The 25,305-nt window shown below is 39.2% G+C and overlaps 1 protein-coding gene across 6 annotated transcripts in view; it reads left to right on the top strand.

Moving 5' to 3' along the window:
* adirf (adipogenesis regulatory factor) overlaps positions 1 to 25,305 on the top strand; it is a 296,791-nt gene that overhangs the window by 210,451 nt on the left and 61,035 nt on the right. For 4 of the 6 annotated variants that reach the window (XR_013806649.1, XR_013806650.1, XM_079672414.1 and 1 more), the window contains 2 exons: positions 8,419 to 8,496; positions 8,571 to 8,729. Coding sequence is in view for 2 of the 6 variants with exons in the window: in XM_079672413.1 (XP_079528539.1) it covers positions 8,419 to 8,496 (78 nt within the window). In the remaining 4 variants the exon portion in view is untranslated. The remainder of the gene's footprint in view (positions 1 to 8,418; positions 8,497 to 8,570; positions 8,730 to 25,305) is intronic. The other 2 variants (XM_079672413.1, XM_079672412.1) reach the window with 1 other exon arrangement.

Here is a 25,305-nt window from a genome sequence, read left to right as displayed (position 1 = left end):
TAATTGCCTGCACATCCCTGATAGAGGTTCCTCTTCAATAACAAAAATATGCTCTTTTAAGCAAAAAAGACTGACACTACCTACCGAGTCTTCCTTTTTAGTTTTGCCTCAGGCGGTTCAAAAGATGAGATGGTTTTTAGTTGTTTTTGACCACGAACAAAACAACTTTCATCTCCGTTCTCTTTGTGCCAACGTCTGTAGCTTGCAGGTTTATTCATGTGAAGAAAAAAAAAAATCTCTAATTTTCTAAGATTTCCCTACTTCAAAGGCTTCATTTGCATTCGGCGGCACAAATGTAAAGCCTCTTTGTGAAACAATAACATTCCTCTGTGTAACTCAGCCTGAGCCCGCTACAGAGGAGCAGCACTTTATAGTCAAAGTATCAGAGGTATTGGAAACTGTGTTGACAATGGAAGATGTGCTAATGTATATTATCCCCTGTCCTTTGTCCCATTAATGTGACATGGATAATTCTCTTATCTGCAATATCGCAGACTGGATTGAGCTTGTTGTGACAATAAGAGCTAAAATAACACATCAACTTGATTGTTTGCTATATTTAAACACGACTCCAAGCACAAAGCGTCGATACAAGTCCTAATCACCACAGGCATCAACATTGGCAAAGATGGATGCAGAAGGTTTTTAATAATGAGAAAGCTACATTTCTTTCTCTGGCAGTTGATATTTCACTAAGAAGCTGCCATTGTTATCAGCGTGATCAATGAAACAACTCATGGACCATAAAACAAACCAAAAACAAGCTTGAATGATAGACTAAATGTCCACCCAGAGGCCCTCTCTGGTTGAAAGAGTAAGCTGCAGAGATTTCTTTAGAAACGTTTGACATCACGTTTTACTCAGCAAAGTTTTACAGGTAATTCAGTAAACCTGCTCCTTGGAAGTGAGATGTAGTTTATTGTCAAGGCAACTGTAAAGCAGAATGAACACCAGCAGCCTTGGAACGTTTAAGTCCCTTCCTTGTTGACACAAAAGAAAAATAAGCTCGGCTGGATTTCTCTTTCAGCCATAAAATGACGTGTGAATTCTCTCACACAAATTATACATGAATGAGAAGGCCATGGTCAATAGCAGCGTAATCATCCAAACCAGGGATTGGATGTGTGTTTGTCTGACTGTTAAGAGAGAGTCATGCAGGGGGGGGCTCAGGCCTCTCCACTGTGCAGGGAACAAGCTTACAGCCTTAAAGTGTATTACAGAGAGAATAACCCACACTGCCACCCCTGCTATCACAATTGCTTGGGAGGAGATTGCTGCGGGAGGTTGTGTCTGTCTCCACGTCCTGCTTCTATTTTGTTCTGAGCCCAAGGTGCTTCACTGATCTTGGGCCAAACGCTGTTGGAAAAATTCTGCCAACTCATGGAGGATGATAGCTGGAGGAGGGGAAATTCAACCATCCTCCACAGAGCGCCGGTGCAAAGGAGATGGAAGAAGGCAGCGAGAGGTGGGGGGAAATGAAAAATGAACTGGAAAATGAGGACAGAGCCCTACTCTCTTATCTCCTCTTGTCTCGATGTTCTCCCAGATAAGTACCGCCTAAGCATGTTGTCGGGCCCACTGAAACACATTACTGACAGCTCCACAAGTTCTGGGGGAGTCTTGCGGTGACGCTTATCTAACCTTTCGTTGTTGAGCACTTTTGGATGCTTGTTCACTCAGCCAGAAATTCCTCCACCAAGGTTTATGGAGGTTGTGGTAGTGGACTGTCCTCGTGATGAGAGAGACCGCCCTGTAGCTGAAAGGTCATGCAGTCAGTTCTGGAAACAGCCATTATGCATCCATCAGTAGACATGCTGCCAAAGTGTGCTTTAGATGCCTGAATGCCTACCTGCTCACTCAGCGTAAGTCCCCCTATGTCAAAAGCTCCAGCAAATGTAAATAATAAATATGGTGTTTGTTAATTAATCAGATTATGGATTGTTTGCAATGCTATTCCCAATAATCATTGGTCAACATTTTTTTACTGCTGTGTGATTGATTCACTGAAAAGCACTTCTCGTGGACTTTCCAGAGACGTCATTTTATTGTGTGCCCTTAATTTGACCGATGTGAAAAATGCCATTAATCCAAATCTTTTCATAGAGATCTCTAGGTATGCCGTAGAATATGTGTCTCTAAGGGCAAGTGCCCTCAGAATCTTGAGAAACATGTGGTACAGCGTACTGTAGTATTATTCTAAGGTGAATTTTATCGTAGACAGGCTAGGATGTAAGTACAATGTTTCATTTCTCGTGCTGTGGCTGATTTCAAAGACCCATTTTGTCTAGAGTCAGGAAAGATTGAAAACCATTTACTTCCATGCATTGCCCTGCTCAAAAAGCTTGCCTTTGCAATATGTCTACATGGCAAAGCTGCCGTCACTCCAGAAGACATCAATGTTTCCCTGCCATACAAGTATAGCTTTCTTGTTTGTGGTTGTTTGTTTTCTAAAGTGGAGGCAAGCTTACCTAAGCAAAACTCAGTATGGATTATGGGTCTAGCTTTTCTACACAGAAGTGTGTATGACATATTTACAGGACAAGTGCATTTGCTCACAGTGCTGTTTGACTGCACTGTTAAACTAGAGGTACCATGTTTCCTAATACTATTGGAAATGTGGCAATGTGCTTGAATGCTTACAACATTGTTTTTCTATAAAAATATCTGGCACATTAGAACAGCTAAATTAAGAACTTGAGTCTTTCCTTGGCGTAGCGGACACAGAAATAGAGGGAAGTAGTACAACAGTTTTGAAGCCATTACTTTTACCATCAGGCCACAACTTCGATTAAATTATATTTGTGTTGTATTTCAGCTCATATTCCAAAACAATCTATATTAAAAAGAGAGATATGAAATATCAGTAATATGAAAAACGTTTAAGACAAACATTCAAAAAGAGGTTACTGCTGCACTCAATGTGATAATACATGCACCCCATCAAAAATATACATCTCACAGTAGAAAATCAGGTGATCAACAATCAACTCTGTTTTGTTTTGTTTATTTAAGTAATAGTTTATCGGCCGCACCTGGGTCCTCCTCACAGGTACTGAGCCGTTGTACATGCTCCGCCATCTCCACCAGGTGAGCCTGATCTGGATTTTTAACATATTACCTTCTTCAAGTGGAGATAGTAAGGTCAGGTTTTATGCTTTTCCCTTTTTAAAAGAGAATGGTGCTCCTGAACAAGCAAGGAGAAAGGTAGATGGCTAACATCAGCGTACATCCCAGCTTATGAAATATTAACACCTGTGATAATGTAATATTGGTCACTATTGACTTTTTTACTGAAACATACTAATTAAAGGTGTTCAGACAAAAAAACACTTCTATTTATTGAGACAATATCTGAGTATAGTTTGAAGCTAATATAGGACACGAGTTTATATGAAAGCTAAAAATATGAGGTGTGAGTCAGATGTTTAAAGCCAATTATACAAAATCACAGTGTTATTATATAAAGTAGGCATTGTCTGCTATATGAGGATTGACTTTTTCCTTAAAATGTTTAAATCTAATCAAATTGCTGGAGAAGTAAGACCAAGTTTAATTGAAGGAAAATTAAACTAAGTGCTTACAGCCTTTTTCCTTTTGGTTTTGTCATTTTAGTTCCAATAAAATGCAATGATGAGGTTTGTTCCTTGCTGACCTTGATCAGCTAGCCATTAAAGAGGAAGTGGCTCTTGAGACATATTGATTAACAAAAAGCAGAGGCTCGGGTCCCAAATCCTGCTTCAAAGCAACTTTTAAGATCCATCCTCTTCTCCACTAATAAGAGTATAAAGGGGGCCTTGTTTATTTTGGGATGACTAACACGACATAGGTCAAGAGACTGTGTAGCCATTAGCTTGTGCCAATGTTGCCATTTTGCAGAATGGCTTTTATTTTGATGAGCTTTTACTGCAGCATTTTAATTTTATCACTTGTGATTTTGTGTTGGGTAGACCTAAATGTTTTCTCCGGTGGCTCAGTGTATCCTGAATATATTGTCCATGTTAGGTTTGCTGGCAGCCTTTTAGTGCTAAAATAATGTATAAATCAGGTTTAGCCAACCATCTCAACTGTTGCTCATTACATAAGGCAGAGTTTCCTACACACAAACAGCATAATTGGCCGTTCTGTAACAGGTTCCTGTATAAATCAGCCTGCATATCTTTGAAGCAAATAGCCAGGGAGCAAGCCGTGTGTTATTAATAATAAGCAACAAAGGTCTGCTTTATATACTGTAGTTTGTGCTGTTGAGAATTTATGGAGACTTGGAGAAAAGGCAAAAAATAAAAAGTAGGCATTGTTTAGAAGCTATTAGAGCGTGAACACTAAGCCCACAGTTCAGCACGTCATTATGTCTCGCGGATCATTTCTGCTGTCTTTCATGTTGAGTGCAATCACATCCTGGATAACTGTATCAACAATGCTTGAAGCATCAACTGCAGGATTTTCATTTCATTTTGAACCCTGGCCAGGATAAGCAAATTGATGCCTGCAATATCAAGCCGCATTGATAAATGGTCCCTTCTACCACTGCGCTGCGTATTTGCATTTGCACAATTATCTTTCATTGGCAAGTGTTTCCATCAGATTAGGACATCGATATGCCTCAACATGTGTCTGGGAATAAAGAAGCCCTTCAGTGGGATTCCCAAAGGAGCATTTCACACTCTCACGTTCTTCCCCAAAACAAGTGGTGGAGGCATTTGAATTGCAGGAAAGACAGGGTAATACATCAGGCCCGATCAAAGCATTCTATTGGAGTCAGCACTATCGGGCAGTATTTCTCGGAGATGATAGAGAAGGAGAGTGAAACCTTTTGAAAACAAATTTGTCACGGGGGATTATTTGTATCTTTATGATGACCTTGCAGTAAAAGAAACAAGCAGCAAAACATCATATTAGCTAACCTTTCAGCTGCTTCCCACTGCTTGGGTTTCTGCCACAGAGCAGATGATACATTCTGATTCACTGGACCCCCTCACTCATGAATCTGGACGGATATGAAAAATATTTAAATTAGAGCAGAGGAATATATTTTGATGCAGTACAGGTTTTCTTTCTAATGTATTTCATATCCAGCTTGTTTACTTGCAGAGTTGTACCTATTGTAATCCCAGATACCAATGAACCATTGAGGTTATTCCTAATAACGACAAAGCATCTGTGGAAGTTTGTTTAATATTCAGTTGTAAACTGAGACAAAGATTAAGCAAAATGGGATTCATTCTCACGTCTTCAGCCCACTGCTCCCTGTTGAACTGCAGCCTGATGGATTTGACTTTGGCCAACAGTGTGAGTGTGATTTATGATCAAACAGCACCTGAACCTGGGATTTATTATCCATTACTGCTGTCCGTCAGGCAACATTACATCGCACTCCACTGTTCATCTCAGTTTGCCCAGCAGCAATGCTTCACCAGAATAGATATGCTGTAAAATCTATATCTAAACAAATGTAAAACATTCAGTGACATTGTCTGAACACTTTTTTTCCATCTCTCCCACAACCTTTTCTTCCTTTTTAAACTCTGCTTTTGGATTCAGTTGATTTCTGACTACAGAGAAAAAGCGGTGGGAGCCTGAAATGACATACTATAGGTCTGTGTTTTCCTTTTTCATTGTAGCAAATGGGCTTTATGTAATGACTCTGAGTTCAGACAATGCAAACCTAAATCCCAGTAGTCGGCCTGTATTATCTTCCGTCGGAGGGTTTTGACAGAAAATGTAATTTATATTGCCAGAAATCTGCAAGTCATTTCTGTTCCATACCTGCATTTCATTCAGCACCATTAAAAGCCTTGTGCAATTGTGCCGTTTCTGTCGCCAAGAAATGTCACTACATTTAGAACAATGCTGCCTGGAAATGCAGTTGTGCAAATTATCCACTGCTTCATTTTCCCTCCGCCCAGAATAGTGCAACTATTTACATGTGTGAATGGTTCAGCGACTGCGTGTTAGCAAGTGGTTCAAATGAGCTATACACAGACAAGGTATTACTTCAGTCCTGATGCTCTGCTTTGACTTCCACTGTTTGTTTAGAGAGAATACTTCACTGAAACGCTTTGTTTTGGAGTACTTAACAATCCCTGCCTTTGGTCTCGAAAAGGTAACTCTTAAAAATATTGTAGTGAGTATAGATTTAGAGCAGTTATAACTCAAATGGTGACATCCATATCAAAATGGTGTAATACACATTTCAAATATTTTTTACAACGAGCAATACTGCATCGATTTGAATGTTTGGGTCAAATCAAGCATGTCCTTAAATGACAATAGTTAAAGAAAGTCATAGAAACAGAAAAGGTTGTATCTACAAATCTTAGTTATAGCTTAACAATTGTTAAAATATTCCATGTAAACCATGTACATCCAGTTCCCATTTAAAAATGGACATATAAAACGTTATAGATCCAAACCAGAATAATATGACTCTGAACTCTAAAGCCTTCTTTTAAAGAAATCTCATTTTGTCATTGTCCTGGAACTTCTGATACAATAATTTAAACGTACCCGGCACTGTGATGTTAACCAAAGATATAGGATTTGCTGCATAGTAGTTTTGTGAGCTGGGAAGTGAAACTTTTGATAGAACTGCACGTTGTTAGTTCAGAGCTCACGCTGCGGCAGCTGAAAATAGTTTTCCATAGAGCGCACCTTCTCTCTCTGATGCCTATGTTCTTGTTCAGTTTGAAATAGATTTAATGTGTTTACTTTTAGTCTGATGTTAATTAGAGTGAAATCACAGAAAGTAGACCGTTATCAGGTTGTATTAATAATGTATGGGTAGGCTGTCTGAGTAACTGGATAGCCTGATTAAAGATAATATATTATTAGAAAAGTGTAGCCATCGACAGGGTGTGTGCTAAAGCTATGCTCACATTACAGGTTTGTCTCCCAGATCGTATCTTCATGCCGATACTGTTCATATTCATGTTTGAAGTGACCCATATCAAGAAGTGGAAGAAGTACTCAGATATTTTACGTAAGTAAAAGTAGAAATACTACAGTATACAAATACTGTTACAAGTCAAAGTACTGCATTCTAAATTGTACTTAAGCACAATTGCAAAGGTATTGGCATAAAAGTAAAAGTACTTATTGTGCGTATCGTCACATTCTAGTATCATATATGTATATTAAATACTGGATTACTATTATGATGCATTAAAGTGTTCATCACTGCTGTTAAAGGTGGAGTTAAGTAGATAGCTTTGTAAACTGCTGTTCAATATCTTAATCTATAATGATATATTATAGTTTATGTTTAAGTTCATTTATATTATGTATTAGGTGATAATATGAATATGTAAAGTAATTAGTTACTAATTTTGTTAAGTAAATGTAGTAGAATAAAAATGACAACGTTGATTTACAAAATATAGTGGAGTAGAGGCATAAAGTAGCATAACATGGAATTACTTATGTAAAGTACAAGTACGAAGTACCCCAAAGTCGTACTTAACTATAGCACTTGCGTAAATGTAATTCAATACCTTACACTATTGCCCGTATCTGATATCTGTATGAACGGATATATGCCTTGAAATGCCTTACGTTAAACTGCATGCAACCAATAACATTATGCATGTTGGAAAGACAACCAATAAATGACATACTGTAGCGGTTCAAGTGTTCATCTCCCGAATGACTTGCTGTCGAGGTCGGACGACAAGGTGCTATACGTTGAGGAGATGAAGGTGGAGATGTGAGAGAGGAGTTAGGATTGGTGGGGGTGGGGCTGCAACATGGAGGGTTTCAAAGCGTAAAAGTTCGTCCAAAACTTAACTTTTGGATATCTCTCTCAGGGCCTCATGACTAGGTTGTCACAGCAGGACTCAAAAGAAAAGCTTCGAGCGTCAGCTGGTCTCTATCGGCTGGCGAGTGTAGTTTCAACAGTCCACTTTAAACAGTGAATGATCTGCACCCGCACAGTGAAGCATGAGGTGGGAAACAAATGAATTCAGATATGATTGTTTTCACCGGCGCCACATTGGCCAGTAATCGGATATGTATTTAGTTCTGATTGAAAAAAATCCATTTCATTGTCCAAATTACTCTTAAAACGTCATGTTTGTGTCAAATAAGGGCAATAATGTGGGTCACATTTGCTTGTAATGTTAACATAGTCTTAATCAACCTGAGAAGGATCTTACTATCCCAATTCATGTTTTGTTCCCATTAAGGAAATGTATGAACATTTAATAAATGAGTCAAATATGTTGTTACAGGAAGTGAGCTCATGTTAGTAGCTTAACCTGGAGAGCATGTAGTCTAGGGGTTATGTATGTTTTGGTTATGCTTGTTTTACAACCTGTTGACATGGTTCCTCCATATGCAGGTGGGGAGCTTGTTTATATATTGTTTATATGTCAACAAAGCTGCCAAGCTCACAGCATCCTGTTCCATGTTTGTTTTTACTTCCAGACATCGTTGTTTGGGAGGATATTCAAAGATCCCAACGTGTGATGATTGGCTTCAGAAAAGAAACATCCCATCTATGACGTATGTTATTTGGCTCGGTCGTACATGGTGTTTGTGCGTGTGTAATTTCTGAATTTCTCTAAACTTGTTACCAGGACAACCTGCTCCTTCAGTGCACCCTCTGAGTAAATAGTGGGGAGGAAGGGTGGAAAGGAGGAAGGGATCTAGTCTTGGAGATCTCCTGGGAACCATCGGAGAGACGGAGGGAGCAGATGTTGAGGAGGAGCCCTTCTATTCTCGGCCCGTTTCTGGAGGTGTGTTTGGTCATTAGCAAATATTCCATGCAAGTGGAGAAATGGCATAGGATCAGAAATGTCACTAGCGGAAATGTAATTCCCTGCTCTAGAAAATGCATATCTCTCCTCTGCCAAGACTGTGGGACTTCTGAGTGTCTGTTTTAGCCTGTGATCAAACATGCATGACAGCTCGCCTTCAAAGCCAAGACAATATATGTGAGCGAGGCATGCTGGCTGAGCGCGCCTGCGTCCAGAGGAAACACACTCCTTCGCACAGTATGTTTGACAGCTCGGCTTCTTTCATCCGGCTACAAAGATGTGTTCTTACTCTATGAATAGTTAATAAAGGTTAGGATAATAACCAGGTTTATACACGTATTTATCAATAATGATATGTCACGACGGTCCTGTGACAGCTAACCCATGTATTATCCGCCGAATAATATTAACGAAGCATTTTGAGAGTTTCCCTCCAGTCAGTAACAATTCATCTTATACTGTACATCTGTTTACGTCTCCTGAAGAAAGGAGATGAACAAACAATTGACACCTAATTGCTCAAAGGCAAACCATACAAAAGGCTGCAACCATCTAGTGTTGGCATCTGATTACTCAAACATGCAAACACATCATCGCAACACATTACAGGTTTTAATTAACATACACTTTGTTCAGAACCTTTTCTTCAAACGTTTTCAGGGGAGAGTATTTTCTGACAGTGCTGTAAACAAGGTAAAACAGCTTTAAACCTCTCATAATGGAGACAGTCTGGAATAACAACTGTGTATACTTCCCCCTGAGGCAATTCTCCCTGCGGCAACTTTCCCTTGAGGTAAACAGATTTGCCAGTTTACATGTGAATATGGACACAGTGGCCAACATTGGAATTTAGATATGCAGCACGCCGCAGGTCGCTGGGGGTCTGCAGTGAAGGGGTAAAAATCCTTTGAGCACACAGTCATCATACCAGAACATTGTTTCATTTAGCTGAAAAACACCTTCGGTAATGCACTGAGGCATCTTTTGCTACGTACAGTCAAAGATCAATTTTTAATAACAATTCTGGGGCAAGATATTTCTCACATGTCAGAGGCATGGTAAAAGAAAGCAACACAATTGGTTGAAGCTTCCTGTTGCCATAATTGAATGAATTACACCATTTTCAGAGGAAAATGTTCCATCTAGTAAAAAAACTAAACAAAAGGCAGCCTTATCTGAGATGTTTCTTTGGCACTGTGGAAGCATTTGCACCCCCTCTAATTTGTTGCAGCCTGCAATTATGTACGGCTAATGGTGGATGGAACGCTTCAGAATTCACTGTTGATATTTAGCAAGAGCGTTAATTCAAACTGTTGATCTATGTATGGGAACCACTATGATTAATACATGTTATTAGCATAAGTCCATTATTTAGATGCCAAAAAATTGCTTGTATTATGTGGATGGCATGCAAAGTGTCCCGGTTTGTTTTGGTGCGGCGTGTGCGGCATGTGTCTCCATTTTCCACTGAGCTGCTATCACATCACACTCTAAAAGAACGAAATAGAAAAACAATCTGCTGGATTCCATGCAAAGGATATACACAAATGAAAGTTTCCCTGTGCCTGGCTAAACTGTGTGTATGCAGTTCCACTGTGACCATGAACAGTGTATTCATTTGAATGCTGAAGTGGGAGTATCTGAGGTCCAACTCTTTTCTGAAGCTTTTTATTCCAATTGTCTCCAAAGTACTGTAACTCATTGAAATCGGCGGTTGTCATGACAAAATTAATTGATAAGGCAGAGCTTTGGTCTGTGCACTTTGAGACACTTTCGCAATTCTTAGTTCTTCAGTGGTTCAAAAAATCTCTAAGTGACATGAAAATATCCTAATGTCCTCCTGAAATAAAGATGGCAGGGAGGCTGGAGAATGTATTCAGGTGATCTTCTATATGTCATCATGCTCTATATTCATTTTAATGATAGTCAGGCAAGCACATTCATTTGTCATACTGAAAGTGCTCATTCGTGCAGTCTGAATTGTACAACCTGAAGACTTGTACATCCAGGCAAAATTACCCCAGTTTATTATTTCACTGCTAAGATACTAGCACTCCCTTCTACAGTATCAAAACAACAAGGACAAAAAGATAAGAAGCCCCCTTATTGTTTAAAGCAAAGCCTCTCTCCAATCCCTTAGCAGGAATTAGACGCCATCATTATTTAGTTATTATTATCAATATTGTGGTGGGGCTTGGTAGGCCTACTTAACTATTGGTAGTTTAAAGAGGACACATGCTACGTTTCAGGTTCATATTTGTATTGTGTGCCTCTACTGTGACATGTTTACATGATTTCATGTTCAAATAGCTCTTTATTTGTCTCATACTGCCATAGTACTGCCTGCCTTTTCACCCTTTGTCTCAAACCAGAGCCCATTCTGCTCTGATTTGTTAGCTAGCCGGCTCTGTTGTGATTGGCCACCGCTTAGAGTTGTCCCGCCCTTAGCCTATCACTTACAATGTGTTGGAGCGTAAGCCAATAGTAGCACGATTGTTACATAATGATGTAATGATTTTAAGAAAGTAAACAAAGGAGTTCTATTGAGGGGTTTGGAGTGTGTGGGAGAAAAACTCCCTTTTTACAGCAAAGGAAAAACTCCAAAAAGCATAATAGGGTCCCTTTAAATGTTTTGTTTTTCCCTGTACGAGAGTATATACTGGTGTAAAAAAAGAGTCTTCAAGTTTGCAGAACTCTTTCTTATGTTCCTTGCCCCAAAAGCAAGCAGCAATATCACAGTTATGTTTTTAAAAAAAATCACAAGTCACAAAATTCATCTTAAGGGCATGTGTCCAGTAGTGTGTTTTCCCTGAGCGCCAGTGTCTTTTTAATTGTTTCCATGGAAAAGGCAAGAAGTATGCAGTCGCCATGAGAAAAAACACAGCACGCAGAGCCTTTTTAGTTCACCACTTCAATCCGTACTACTATTTTTCCCCCCTTTGTTCACCGTGGGTGCATGCGAGAGAACAAGATGATTTAAGAATTCAGTGTAACAAGCTTTCAAATAAAAGCTGAATTGTCATGTAGCTAGTTGAGTTGAGACTAATTGGAACTATTTTATGAAATCTTTATGTCATATGCATGGCCGTTATTTAAACACTGAGTTGTTGCCCCTGCCTTCACCTAACCAGACTTTTTTACAAGACTGTGTTGTCCTGCACAAAAATTCATATCTCGCTCTCCTTTAAAGGGGACCTATCATGCAAAATGCACTTTTTGATGTCTTTTACAGTATACATAAATATGTGTCCCCGTGCGTCGGGGAACTCACGCAGCGTCAGAAAATAAAACTTTGTATTTACAAAGTACGTGATTAATGTAGCTCGACCTTATGAACCACAGTTAAGTATTTGTTTTGCCTTTTAATATGTGCTTTTATGTCATTAATGACCACCCTTACTACTAGAACAGGGATTATTCATAACTAAACATGGATATTAGAAACTGATCATATGGCCATTTACAGTTGCATTTCTCTCTCACTCAGAAAAACATATCCATGGATTACTGTAACAGTATATCTTTATTTAAATTATATCCAAATAAGATGTAGTTCAAAAACTCATCATCAAGGAGTATAATAACTGTATTAATGTGTGATTGTAATCATGATGACAAGTTTAAGAAGATAATCTCGTCTTTACAGCGGCTTCATAAAGCCTCAGACGTCTGAAACTAAAATAAACGTTTAGCCACATCAAAAACGACACAGAGAGATATTGAAGTAGCATTTCTAAAAACTGCACACTTAGATTGATCTAACACCACTTCATAATTTCATTAAAATGCTTCCTGCTTTAAAAGATAAGCCCTTAATTTTCATTTTGCAGATTGCAAAGTGCCATTATTATCAGTTTAATTATTCTCAGTGAATAGAGGATTTAATGAAAAAAACGTCTACATACTGTAATAGTAGTGATTCACTCTCCTTTAATGAAGTATAAATCTCCTAGGTGAGAAACACTTCCCTGGCCGTGGTGCGGACACATCGAATTCACTACAAAATGGGTTTGAATTTTAAATGCAAAACCTTAGCTGTCATGAGTCTAATCATCAGTGAGTAGTCATTACTGCAGATACGGAAAGTGGTTTTGACAAGTGCAAAAAACCCACGAACCAGATCCACATTTGACCATAGAGAATCTAATTTAAATGTATGGATGGTTGGAATAAATAAAATAAAGGGTTATCGACTGTATGAACGCCTACAGTGGAACAAATGTCTGTGTAATCTTGTGGAAATTATACACAACAAAGAATGGCATACAAGTCATGGCCATAGTCCAGACAGCTACTGGAGGGAGGCTTCTACAAAAACATTGTTATTTTGTCTGTTTCTTTGAGTCTTACTGAGGTTTAGTTTGTATTCACATTGCTAAAATGCCTGCAGTCACCTTTGTAGTCCTGACCCTCAACTATTTCAACTAGTTGCATAATGCTGACGTTATATGACATACTAGTACTACTAGTCTCTTTTAATAATCCAACAAATCAATCATCGTAAAGAAACAACGATTAGACTCCTAAACGCTCCGATATGCAACTTCTCACCCCGAGGCAACAGAATGCATTGTGTGTCCTTTATGTGTCCCCTCGGGGGGGCAGGTGAGGCCAGCACTTGTCACTCAACTTGATGGGCTGTTAAGACGACATTCAGCCCGAGGCTGTAACTGAAAGTCACCACAGGCACTGAAGACATGCACAGAGGATATTTATCTGGAAATAAAGATACACGGTGACCTCAACCACAAGTTACGCCTAGATAAAAGACCCCCAAAACAAATGTATACACCCCTGAACATCCTCAGAGCCCTCAAACTGTAGACTTCTGGCAAAAACTAATTTTATTAACACAAAACAAATATCCAAGTTCTTAAATTCACGTAGCTTTTGTCTTTTGTCTTAATCTGATAAAATGCTCATTGTAGCATTGAACTTTTTTTAATGTGTTGTTAAATTGGTAAACCTATTTTCTTATTTGCTGTGTTTTGTTGATTAGTATTCATTATGAATGTCTGGTAACGAAGCACACAATCTTAACCTATTAAAGTATTTGCCTTACACTGTAGTGCTAGTTTCCCTGACTTGAAACTCACAAATATAAAAGCTGTAATTACCAACACAATAACATTAACTGTGCATGTAAACCTTCCAGGCATTCCCAGCGTTTAGGCTTGAGTAAAAATAAGAGACATTATGTTTAGCTGTCGCTCCGTTTCTTACACAGAGACAATCACAGAGCTCTTAATGAATGTCAACCAACAGTCATTTCACATAGCATGCTTCAAGACATTTAAAATGACTTCAAAAGTAAATGCATTACAAAGCCGTGAGGCAAATAGAGGCTGTCAGAGCAAGATGTTGCTCTAGATCGAGACTGTGCTGATTACAGTGTAATTTGTAGAAAGCAACTTATTTTCTCACTGCAACACACATACTATGGGCGGAAAACAACCGTTCAGTTGTGTCTGACAGAGCTCCAGTCAATATTGTCAATAGCCAAGTAGCTGCAACTACCATGGCGAGACGTTTTTTTGGCCTGATCTGCGACTTCTCTCCTTAATTGCTTTAGTTTAGTCAATTTATTGTGTTTTTCTGTGCATTTCTGTTTGTGTCTTTCTAAAGCTTGTATGTACACACACACACACACACACACACACACACACACACACACACACACACACACACACACACATGTGGGAAATCAGGTTAAAGAGAGAAAGCAGATATCTCTGGCTTGCTTGTTAAGTGTGTGCTAATTGGTCCTAATGTACAGAGTGTACAGACTTTAGCTGTAGCAAACTAGCTAAGTACGCATTGACCCTGTGTGGTGTTCATGTGCCTGACAGGTACAAACAAAGAGGACCTTGTCTCTGTTTTGAAAGAAAATTAAGTTAATAGTGAAGTTTATTATGTATCACTCTGTACTGTAATGGCCTTTTTCCGTTTGAGTGAACACAGATTTGAGATGTATGGAAAATGTGAGCTCAGGTTACTCGGCACATGAACAGACAATTTCCAGATGATGTTCTCCACGTACTGTAGCTTTTTATCGTTGGATAAAAGTTGTTAACTGTTGGCAGCCAGCCAATCACGTTGGAGTTGTTTGTTTTTGAATACTACAAAGTGTACAGTATGAGACATCCTGTGAGACACAGTTCACTGGCTTCTTGGGATCAGCTTTAGTTGTCTGCTTCTAGCTACAACAACATCACTTAACTCTTAACTGTTGTTGTCCAAATGGACCAATCCGCGGAGCACCTCACACACCAGGATCCCTTGGCTAACTAACAGGGAGTCCCCATTGACTTGCATAGAGCTCCCTGAACGCTGGTAATAGACGAGTTGGGATCGCGGAGAAATGCTCTCCACAGATCCATTCTCACAGCGTTATAAACCATTTTCTTACTCAATATCAAGCCACACTTATTGTTTTTTGTTCGGCTGTGAGTGGTTGTGTGTGCTCAGGATGGGTTTTGCTTGTTCTCGCTGTATCGCCGACCCAATCAGAGCACACTGGGCTCACCGGGAGGGGGGGGGGGGGGGGTAGGAGCTCCAACAAGCCGTTTAGGACAGAAAGTGAATACACATACTATACAGAGATGCTGTATGAGAAACCAATGTGATTTTGGAAAATTGCACAATTTAAATCTATTATAGTAGACCTCAACAATGGAAATATGATCAGTAGAAATGGCCATGACATGGGACCTTTAACCTTAATGTTTTATGCATCTTATCTGATGTCAGTGTGGTTTTACTCTAGTTAATTCTGCCCAAGGCAAACCCCTGTCTGTAGGCCTCCATTCACTTCGTTGACTCTGTATGAAGTTGAACCACCTCTAAAGTTTGCTTTCCAAAAGATTAAATACACCCCTAAAATTACTAAGAAAATACATTTGGTGCTTATGAATTTTTATGAGATATTATGCATACATTTGTGTGAAAAAAAACGTCCAATCAGCACTAATAGAAACACAACGTTACAGTGAACTATGTGTCTCCAGAGATAAATTGGTGGTAAATGCCACACATTATAAAGGGTGTCCATCCAAACTAGTTTTTTTATTTTGATTCAGTGATGCAATAACAGTTGGGTCATGAAAATAAATGAAAAAAACTCCACACATGTGATTGTTGAACATACCATTTTTTTAATAAAAGGTTAATATATACAGTACAGTGGCAAGCCTCTCTGAGGGCCTAAGATATTCTACAAAATAATATTTGAAAACATAAAAAATATATATATTTTTTTATATTTCTTTTTAAAATATTCTTTTTGTTATATTTTTCAGTAGTTTTACCAAAATAACTTGATTTAATTGTATTTCAAATAACATTTCCAAATAAATAAATCCTTCAAATCTGCCTGTTCAGTTTCTGTTTCAATGTGAAGGGTTAAATGAAAGAAGCTCGTCTCTTCGAGTTACTGCAGATAGGAGCTGATTGGTGGTCCAGCTATAGTAACTGAACGAGAGATTAATGTCAAATGACAGTACAATTGACCAATCATATCTTCCCTCTAAATGGGTGGGCTTTTTTTCGCGGACTTTATGACAAGTTCCGCTCGCTGTGAAGCTTTTTTTTGTTTCCATAGCAAGAACAACTTCCTGTCAACAGCGTAAACTTGCCTTCAAAATAAAAGCATGCCAAATTACACTTAAGTCATACAACTGCAACGAAAGTAACAAACACAATGCAATATCCTTTTCAATTTCAAAGAACACAAATTGGGTTACTTACAGGTGTTGTTTTGTGTGGTAGAGGGTCGCTGTCATTGATGAGTTTGGAACCCCGGGCCGTTGTTTTGATATTCCGCTGAAGTATACGCTGTGACGTAATAACTCTTCTTTTTTTTCGAGGGAAGGGGTGGGGATCAGAGAACGTAGGTATAAAAGTCACGGCTCACCACTGATACAGTATATACGGATAAACACATTATGTCTTTCCTCTTTCAGTGATGCAAATTAGTCGCTTTTCGGCGCCTCCTGCTTTTTTAACGCTGCTTTGGGTGACTTGTGTAATTCGTGGAGAACCGAAGAGTTTTTGTTTGGGGGGGGGGGTCGTCCGTTAGTCCGTCCGTTAGTCCGTCCGACTGACGGACAACTTCTCACTTCAAAAAAGAAGTAGAAATCTAGATCGCAAAATAATTAAACAAGCGAGTGCCTGTTTTTCCTGGCCAAGGACAGGTTCCTTTAACAGAACACGAGCGTAACGTGTCTTCACGTGGTTATTTCTCGTCTGAAAGGAGTGTAGACTAGACTAGAGTGCTTACGGAGAGCACCAGAACGCGGCTCCAGCTCTTCAAATATTGCAGTACCCATAAGGAGCCGTACACATGCCGCAGTGTTTGCGTGGCTGTGTCTTTAGTTGTAAGCACAGTGGCGATCTGCTGTTATTAGCATCTGGTTAACTAGCTATGCTAATTAAAGAGCTTTTCTACAACCAGGTGGAAGAGAGCTCTCTCCTGAGAGGCTCAAATAACCTCAGCTCAGTGAGGTGAAGGCCCACCTTGATATGATCATTATAATTATTAATGAGACATTAGAGACTAAATGAAAAAAAGGTATAAAATACTATATGACAGTAACAAAAAAGTTGTTAAAAATAACAAGAATAGAGTTTAAAAGGGGAGTGATTTGTAAAATATCTAAAAAGAAAAATCTGCTTACAGTTCTGTTTCAAATGGGTGTTGAAAGATGTACCCATAGATTTCCTCATGTTGCTCTGAAAGTGCACCAGATTGATGCTTTTAACTTCAATATTTAAAAAAAAAATCTTCCCGGGGGAGCATGCCCCCGGACCCCCCTAGAGGAGGTTAGGTCTCCCTCACTTAAATCATGTTCACATGGATACTAAATACATTTGCACACATCTTGTGTACATATCTTTCTGTTTTGGTGGTCATGCCACACTGTGCACATGCATGCATGCATGTGCGCGAGTCATGGCAAGATATCTGGATTAAGAGGTTGCTTTTTCTTTGCACAGCATGAAAGAAAGGCCAAATGAATTGGCTGTGATTTTAGTTTTTTTAAGCAGAGGTTGAGTTCAATCATTTGTACGGCCCTCGGAGGATGTTGTAAAAATTGAAAGGAAAAAGGTTCCCCACCCCTGCTGTAAATAATAATAAAAACCCATGATTTACAACTTAACATCTCTGTCTCCTATTGATCTGAGTATATTATAAAGAATAGCCAGTTAATTAAATCATTATAGCACAGGCCTTTGTCAGATGGTATATTACGCTGTTTTTTTCCTGCTTCTAATATTTCTCTCTTTTTTCACCATACCTGTGTTTGCATCCCTGTTTCTCACTCCTCAAACCCGGGCTGTCAATTTTCCCTTTCCTGTTTATTAATTGCCTTCAGGAAGTTCAGATGGAAGTGGTTGATGCTCCCCCCTCACAAGCAGTGTGGATAATTGCAATCAGAAGCAAATAAAAGGCAAATATCACTCAGCTGACAGAATGTATGACAGTGTTTTCCGCTGTGATAACATTAAGACATTATAATTTGTAAATTGGACCTTGGTACGGGGCAGATAGCCGTTGCAAATAATAGTCATTCCTTGATACTGGCAGGGACCGCAATCCATTCTTTTTGAGTCTGTCTGAAACACATAAACACTTTGTGTACTTGTGCTGGGCAGCAAATTGAACACAGCACACCAACAACAGAAGCTGCAGCCACTGTGTAGCCACCATACTGCAAAGAACTCACAGCCTTGTCACAGTGCTGTATCTCTGTGTGTAAATGTAATTTTTAAACAGGATGTGATAAAAAAAAGACGTGTATTTTTAAATAAATGGAAAATATTGTTCTTGAATTTGTTCATAAAAATGCATAAAGGTCTTATTTATGCAAATGCTCCCTAACAACATAAATGTGATTAGACAGGTGCAGATGTTAGTTTATTGAAATGTTAAATAGATGTTATAGACAATTTGGCAGCTTGATTTGTTGTTTTAGAAACAAAAACATCCGTCCTCATTTCACTAAGAGGCTTCATCAGCTGACAGCTGCCTTGTTATAACACTGCTTTCTGATAACAGTGGAACACCTGTATATTGTTAATGCAGTAACTTAATGTATGAGCAGCAGCCTTTACATTTCAAGTGCAAAGCCACTGACTAAATCCCTTTGTGAAAATCAACCATTCAGTTCCAATCACAGTTAGTAAATGTCAGCCTGCACGGTTGGGCATTACATATTAATGTACACATTTAACTTTAAGGAGTTTAACACCCCATGAGGCTATGCTGCCTTGAGATAATTGTTACTGCCAGCTCATATTAACTTGTTAACATGCTAAAGCTTAGCAGGTATGATCATCAACAGAAAAAGCTTAGCATGTATGCAAGCAAACACGAGGTAATTAGCACAAAAAACTAAATAATCCTTTAGGCTAATAGATTTGCAAATACAAGCAAAAACCCAAATTGCAATTATCAAGAAACATAAATATAACAATAGGAAGAATATATACCATATACTGTATTTTAATAACAACTATTCATATTTTCTCATATATTCTACATCCACACTAGCTGCTCTTGAGGCTGTAGTTTCCATAAAACAAATCACTAAACCTTCGAAAATGATGCAAAATCACAGCGAATAATTTTAAAAGCTGTCATTGTAGGGGACAGAGTGTTCACATAAATGGTGGAATCGTCCTGTATCATTAACAAAAACATAATCAAACCAACCAGTGTGTGCTCAGTTACCTTTTAAACAAGCAACACAGTGCTGTGCAGGTTGATAAACAGAGCCATCAGCCAGCCAGATGCAAAATGACACTTGTAGAAGGTCTAGGACAGATGGGGGGGCAAGGTGTTTGATCTGGGATCATGACCGTGAAGCACAGACCTGATGTCCAACCCCTGAACTCTGTGTGATGGATTGCTTCCATCAACAAGCTGCCGGTGATGTGTTGAGCCCTGGGTGCGCAGGGTTCCTGCAAGAACAAGCTGCAGGTGAAATGGGAGATATTGTTCAGAACACACAGGGCTGGCGAGATGAAGCCATGGCAGGCATTAGCAAAAACGGGTGAATAAATCTAAATCGCAGCATTACTTTTTACAGCTTTAGATTTACACAACAATGTCTTCCTTTTTCACCTTAGGCGGTACCCTGACGGTAAGCGGGGCATTGCAGTCTCCTTTGAAATTCACTGTGATCTAGTTCAAAGATGTACAGACCCTAAGCTAAATTCCATACTAAATCCAGAGCCATACAAAAACTTCACTGGAGTTTGCTCAATCACCCGTTCATTCACTCAGTGACTCTGTTAGCCTGGTATGGGCACATGCGCAGCGTTCCCACCCAGAGGCTAATCTCTACTTCCCTGTGCTAGATTTCCTGCTTGAATGCACTGTAATGACATTTATATCATTTTGTGAGTAGCCCACTCATATTCCTTATAATTCCACCCTCTCTCACAGAAGTGCATTACATTATGCTGTATATGGAGGAAACATTGTGGTGATTACAGAATAAATTGTAAATTGGAGTGAATCTCTCATAAATTGCCCATCGTGGCTCTGTGCTGTGTTCTGCTGCTTGGCTGGTTATCATTAATTTTCATGTGGCGTATACTTTAAATATGAATTCTCCCACAAAGAGTTTAATCAACAGTGCATGTGCTCCGAGTGCTTCTGTAGGCCCAGAAGGTGTTAAATGAATCATGTATTGCGGCTGGGCCTCTGGTACCGGGGCCTTCAAGGTCATATCTGGCTTAAAGGGCAGAGGGCTAATAAACTACTCCCCCAAATTACTTTCTCTAACAGTTAGAGTAATGCCTCTAAATGTTATCAAAGGATGTCATTTTTTTATATCCCCTGGCCCTGGTGTTTCATTCCTATTTTAATTAAGATTCGCTGTGATTCAGCTCAAACTGGAGCCACAGACGTTAGCAGCTGGTTTTGAAGCCAGGAGAGAGCGGAGAGAGAGATTTGTTGGAGTGACAAAAGCTCTCATTAATTATCCGATTGTACGCACAAATCAATGCTTAAACACATAGAAGCAAGTTTTATTGTTGGATTCATTAATTAGGTCTTATTTAAATGTGTTCTTAGTGTGGGAACGAATGGAGAACTGCGTTGTACCACTCACGCAAATCTTATAAAAGCCTCCAGTGTGAGATTGATGTGGCCAGACTTGACTGTGACTAAACGTAATTTTCATCAGTAACAATTAGCTACTATTAGAGCTAGTCTTAAAAATTGGCAGCTTATCGCAGATTACTATCTTATGGCATGATATGTGAAAAGAAAAGTCATTTATGCAATGCCAATGATGTGTTTTCGGTTTCTATAACTAGCCTATTCATGGTGTGTCCACTAGAGAGAACTAACACGTTTATGTTTCAACTGTTAAGTATTTTAAAGCTGTATTAAGGTGTCTTTCTACCACTAAGGGACAGAAAGATTTCAGATGTAACCCAACCCTGAGATGTACTTGCTCATTGGCTAGCTATGTATAAAATGCTTACATGTAACTTTTTACAAAAACAGCATATATCAAAATGACTGTTCCCATGAGTCATGTTTCTGATAGATTTGGTTGATATTTACCTGCCATGTGGTTCATGATGGTCCTGAGAAAAGTAGCTGATTATCTAGCTAAGTTTTCGGCAGTCTTCACCAGTCTCCTTTCAGTTCCCCCCCCCCCCCCCCCCCCCCCATTTTTCGTGGTTAGCAGATAGTGAACTCCTGGCTCAACTGATTAAAAAAAGCTGCCTACTTTTCAATGTTTTTCAACAAGCTTATTTACAATTAGTAATACTGTTAGTGCTCGTGAAGTGTATGCAGATGTATTCATTATTATTAGATTAGTTAATTAGCTTTGGCTTTGCAATGCTCCTCTTCTAATATGTGTTTTTTTAAATGGTTCAAACCACAATCAAAACTTGATCACAAGGCTAAATATCTCTCAATGCAGCTTTAAAGGTGGCCATGTTTGCACTCATAGCCATCAGTAGAGAGCTCTTACATTCCCATATCAGCCTCTACCGTATTAATTGACATCAGCAGAGGTGCACACTCCATGGAGACAATGCATCGCTGCCTCTTTTATTGCAATCTGTATCTTCCTCTCAGGGGAGATGAGGGGGAGAACAATCTTTTTTTGGTTGAACCCTCTAAATTAAACACTTCCATCTTAATATTGATACATTTGTTGTTCATCTGATCATGTGCATAAAACTGAACAGAAATGTGTGCTTCACAATTGTCTTAAGTCCAACACACTACCCTCTGTACATAAAAAACTACAAAACAGTAAGGCTATTAAATAAATGAGATGCATTAAAATGTCCCCAACATAACAATAACATATTTTCCCAGCGAAGTTGTTCACATACCCTCATATTACCACACATAATATAAGCAAAGCACAGTGTTTCAATGTATATGTTGTGCTTTGTCGTACATTGTTTTATTGTAAATGGCTCTTTATAAATGTGGAACAATACTAGTTACAAACTGCTGCGCTGATACATTAGAAAATAACTTTTTTACAGTCTCACTGTACTAATATAAGCCATACTGAGGGTAATCATCCTACAACTTAGAAGCTTTCTGAAAACATGACTTTATTTACGCAGTGATTAATTTTCTGTAACTCACAGAACCAAGCAGATGCTTGTTTATCTTTGCCAAACAAGTACCCTTTGGAGGAGATGCTTTTTTTTCTAACTTGTTACTGTCTGTAGTGTTGAGAAGACTGGCTGCTCATCTAGTCATCTATCCGCCATCTGTTGACATTGGAGACACAGCTACCAGGTTATCGCTCTCTGCGGGCTCCAGTATTTGTGCTGTTTTGGGCTATTACTGACTGCAGGTTTTTGACAGGACAGTTTGTTTAGCTCGCTGGTTTTTATAGTGCGATGCCACAGTCAGTTTTGGTGAGTGAGGAGATGCATGTAATGTCACGCTCATGGCAAGCTGTGGCTTGTTCACAGAGATTAGTGTCAACACACAAACTCTCATGAATACACACACATGCTGTAGTAGCAGATGATGCGATCTTACTGAATGCATAAGCGCCCAAGTGGCACCTTGCATTAAAAAACACGCCTGGCAATGCCACTAAGTGTTGTCAAATGCTCCATAAACTGGAAAAGTTAACGTTCCCCGAAGGCACATCAGAACTGCTTGACAGGCCTACAGCAAGACTCTTTTCCAGGGATGGTAACTACACACAGACAGCGTTCCTTCAGTTGAAGTAAGCAGAAAACTTTCATCTCACATCCATCCAATAGCGGCAGTGTTATTAGGTGAAATGATGAGCATGCTGAAACCAAATTGCTGGTCACAGTGCATTCACTATGCGCTCTATGTTCACTTCAAAAGGCCCATTGAACCTTAGTAACCATGTACAGTGGATGTTGAATCAAAAACCTTTCCCCCACACAAAATCCCTAGAGCAAAAACTGTTTGCAGTGTGCATCTGTATGTACAACAAGGTCAGATGTTGGCATGAAAATACACACTCAAATCCCAGATCTAAACAGCACCTTTCCCTAGATTAAAATATCTCTACTCACATAAACATAAACCACTGTCAGTAACTAGCCAGACTGAAAGGAATACATGTTCCACTATAATCACCTCATCAGCAGGAATTTCACAAGGACTGTGGTAGAAAATAACAGAAGCTGGAGGCAGTGTACTGTTTCCAGATCCATGTCTCCCCTCCTTTTAGCCCGGCTCCACAGGGAGAGGAAGTGTGACAACGTTCTGTTTGCTGTTCCTGCCCACCTTACTGCCTACACGAGCTTCCTATGTTACTCTTGGGAGGTTCACCAGGCTGTTTTAACTTCAGCAGACTTTATTCTACTTTAATTGTCCTGTCCTTGAGCACAGAAACTGTAAGCCATCGTCTCCCAGATGTACCCTCAGTTGGTTTAATAGTTTTTTGTCAGCTTGTTGTCTACAGTCGGTCCCTCTGCAGTGGATGATTAAGGAAAACAGGGTCTGATAGATGGAGCACCTGAATATCACTAATTGAGAGCTTTAGCTTGTTGTACTCTACAAAAACATATGAAGCAACAAATATACCCAGAGGGATCATTTATATGCTCTATGGAAAGTCTTGTTGAACGTGCAAAAATGTTCAAGTAGAAACAGAAAACGTTCACCCCTAAGCGTTTGCAAATATTATTATTGTTGTTATTATTATTATTATTATTATTATTATTAGGTTTTCCAATAACACAGGACACAATGCATTTGTTTCCAAAACAATTGCACAGCTAACATGTCTGTTGATTTTAATTGTAATAAGAACATCGATGAGTTTGTTATTTTTATCAACATGGTTACAGCAACAGCCTGTCTGTTTTCTTAACCAAGGAATAACCGTAAGAACCCCAAAGAACCCCAAAGAACCCCAAAGAACCCCAAAGAACCCCGACCACTGTGCTATGATACATCCAGAGAAAAACACCTGGTGGTAGTGGTAAGTATGCAAGTTTGTTACTTACTGATCTTTCTGACTTAGTTGACATCATTATGGTTGTGCTGATACCTAAGGATAGCTATTGTTATATGAGTTGTGGGATATTTTGTTGAAATGCGTCTTAGTGAAATGATTTCTCGTAGGCAATCATTCAAAGTATATTTAGGGCTTTTATTGTGAAAGGTGGAACATGACTGCGAGGCAGACAGAATTGCACAGTGAAAGCAAGGCTTATAGAAAACCAATCTAAACGCAGATAGTGTCAGTTTTCTTCATCTATTACATCAACATTTTAGTTCTTAATGATGGCTTAAAGGGAACATTTTATCTGTTTCCACATAGACGAGTATAAACAACATTTACAAGGCTTGAACCAGAAATCCTCCTGTGGGATTTTCTGCCCAGATATCTAGGCATAAAAATACACTGGTGCCCCTAGTAAATAAAAGTAGTAGTCATTTTGTGCTTTTCTATCTCCCTCCCATATATCCTGAGTGCTTGAATGCTGCATGTAAATGCCAATTGCCTCCTTTAGCCTCCAGACTCAGCGCACAGTTAAAGTTTAGCCATCTGTTTCCACACATGACCTTTCTTTTTAATTGCCCAAATTAGAGGGGAACGAGGAAGTCCCCACTCCTGTCCAATCCTACCATTGAAGAAACAATAGTTATTTACAGTGACAAATAGCGCGGGGGAGCGAAGACTGTGTCAGCTGCTTTCCACCTGGCCATGTTGAACACCTGCCTCTATCCTCACCCTCGTCTTCCTGCGGGCGGCACCTTGTGCATGGAGAGAACTGCATTATACAGGCAGCGCTACATCATGTTGATTCCTTCGCCCTGATATCAACTTCTTGCAATATGAAATATGAGAAGCTGCAGAGGCAAAGGATGACGCAGAATGAGTGTTGATGAATGTTCATGTAGTCTTATAATACTGGTTTAGATCTTATTCAAATGTTGCCTGATACTGCTTATTTGTGGTGTAATATGATCTATCGTTTGTTACGAAATAATGTGAAGGAACACATGGTCTCATAGGAACACAATTTAAGTCCTACTCTCATTTAGATCAGGCGTTAGTGCTGG

Source organism: Notothenia rossii (assembly GCF_949606895.1).
Source record: "Notothenia rossii genome assembly, chromosome: 3".
Classification (NCBI taxonomy): Eukaryota; Metazoa; Chordata; class Actinopteri; order Perciformes; family Nototheniidae; genus Notothenia; species Notothenia rossii.
This window is presented reverse-complemented; position numbering and strand designations above follow the sequence as displayed.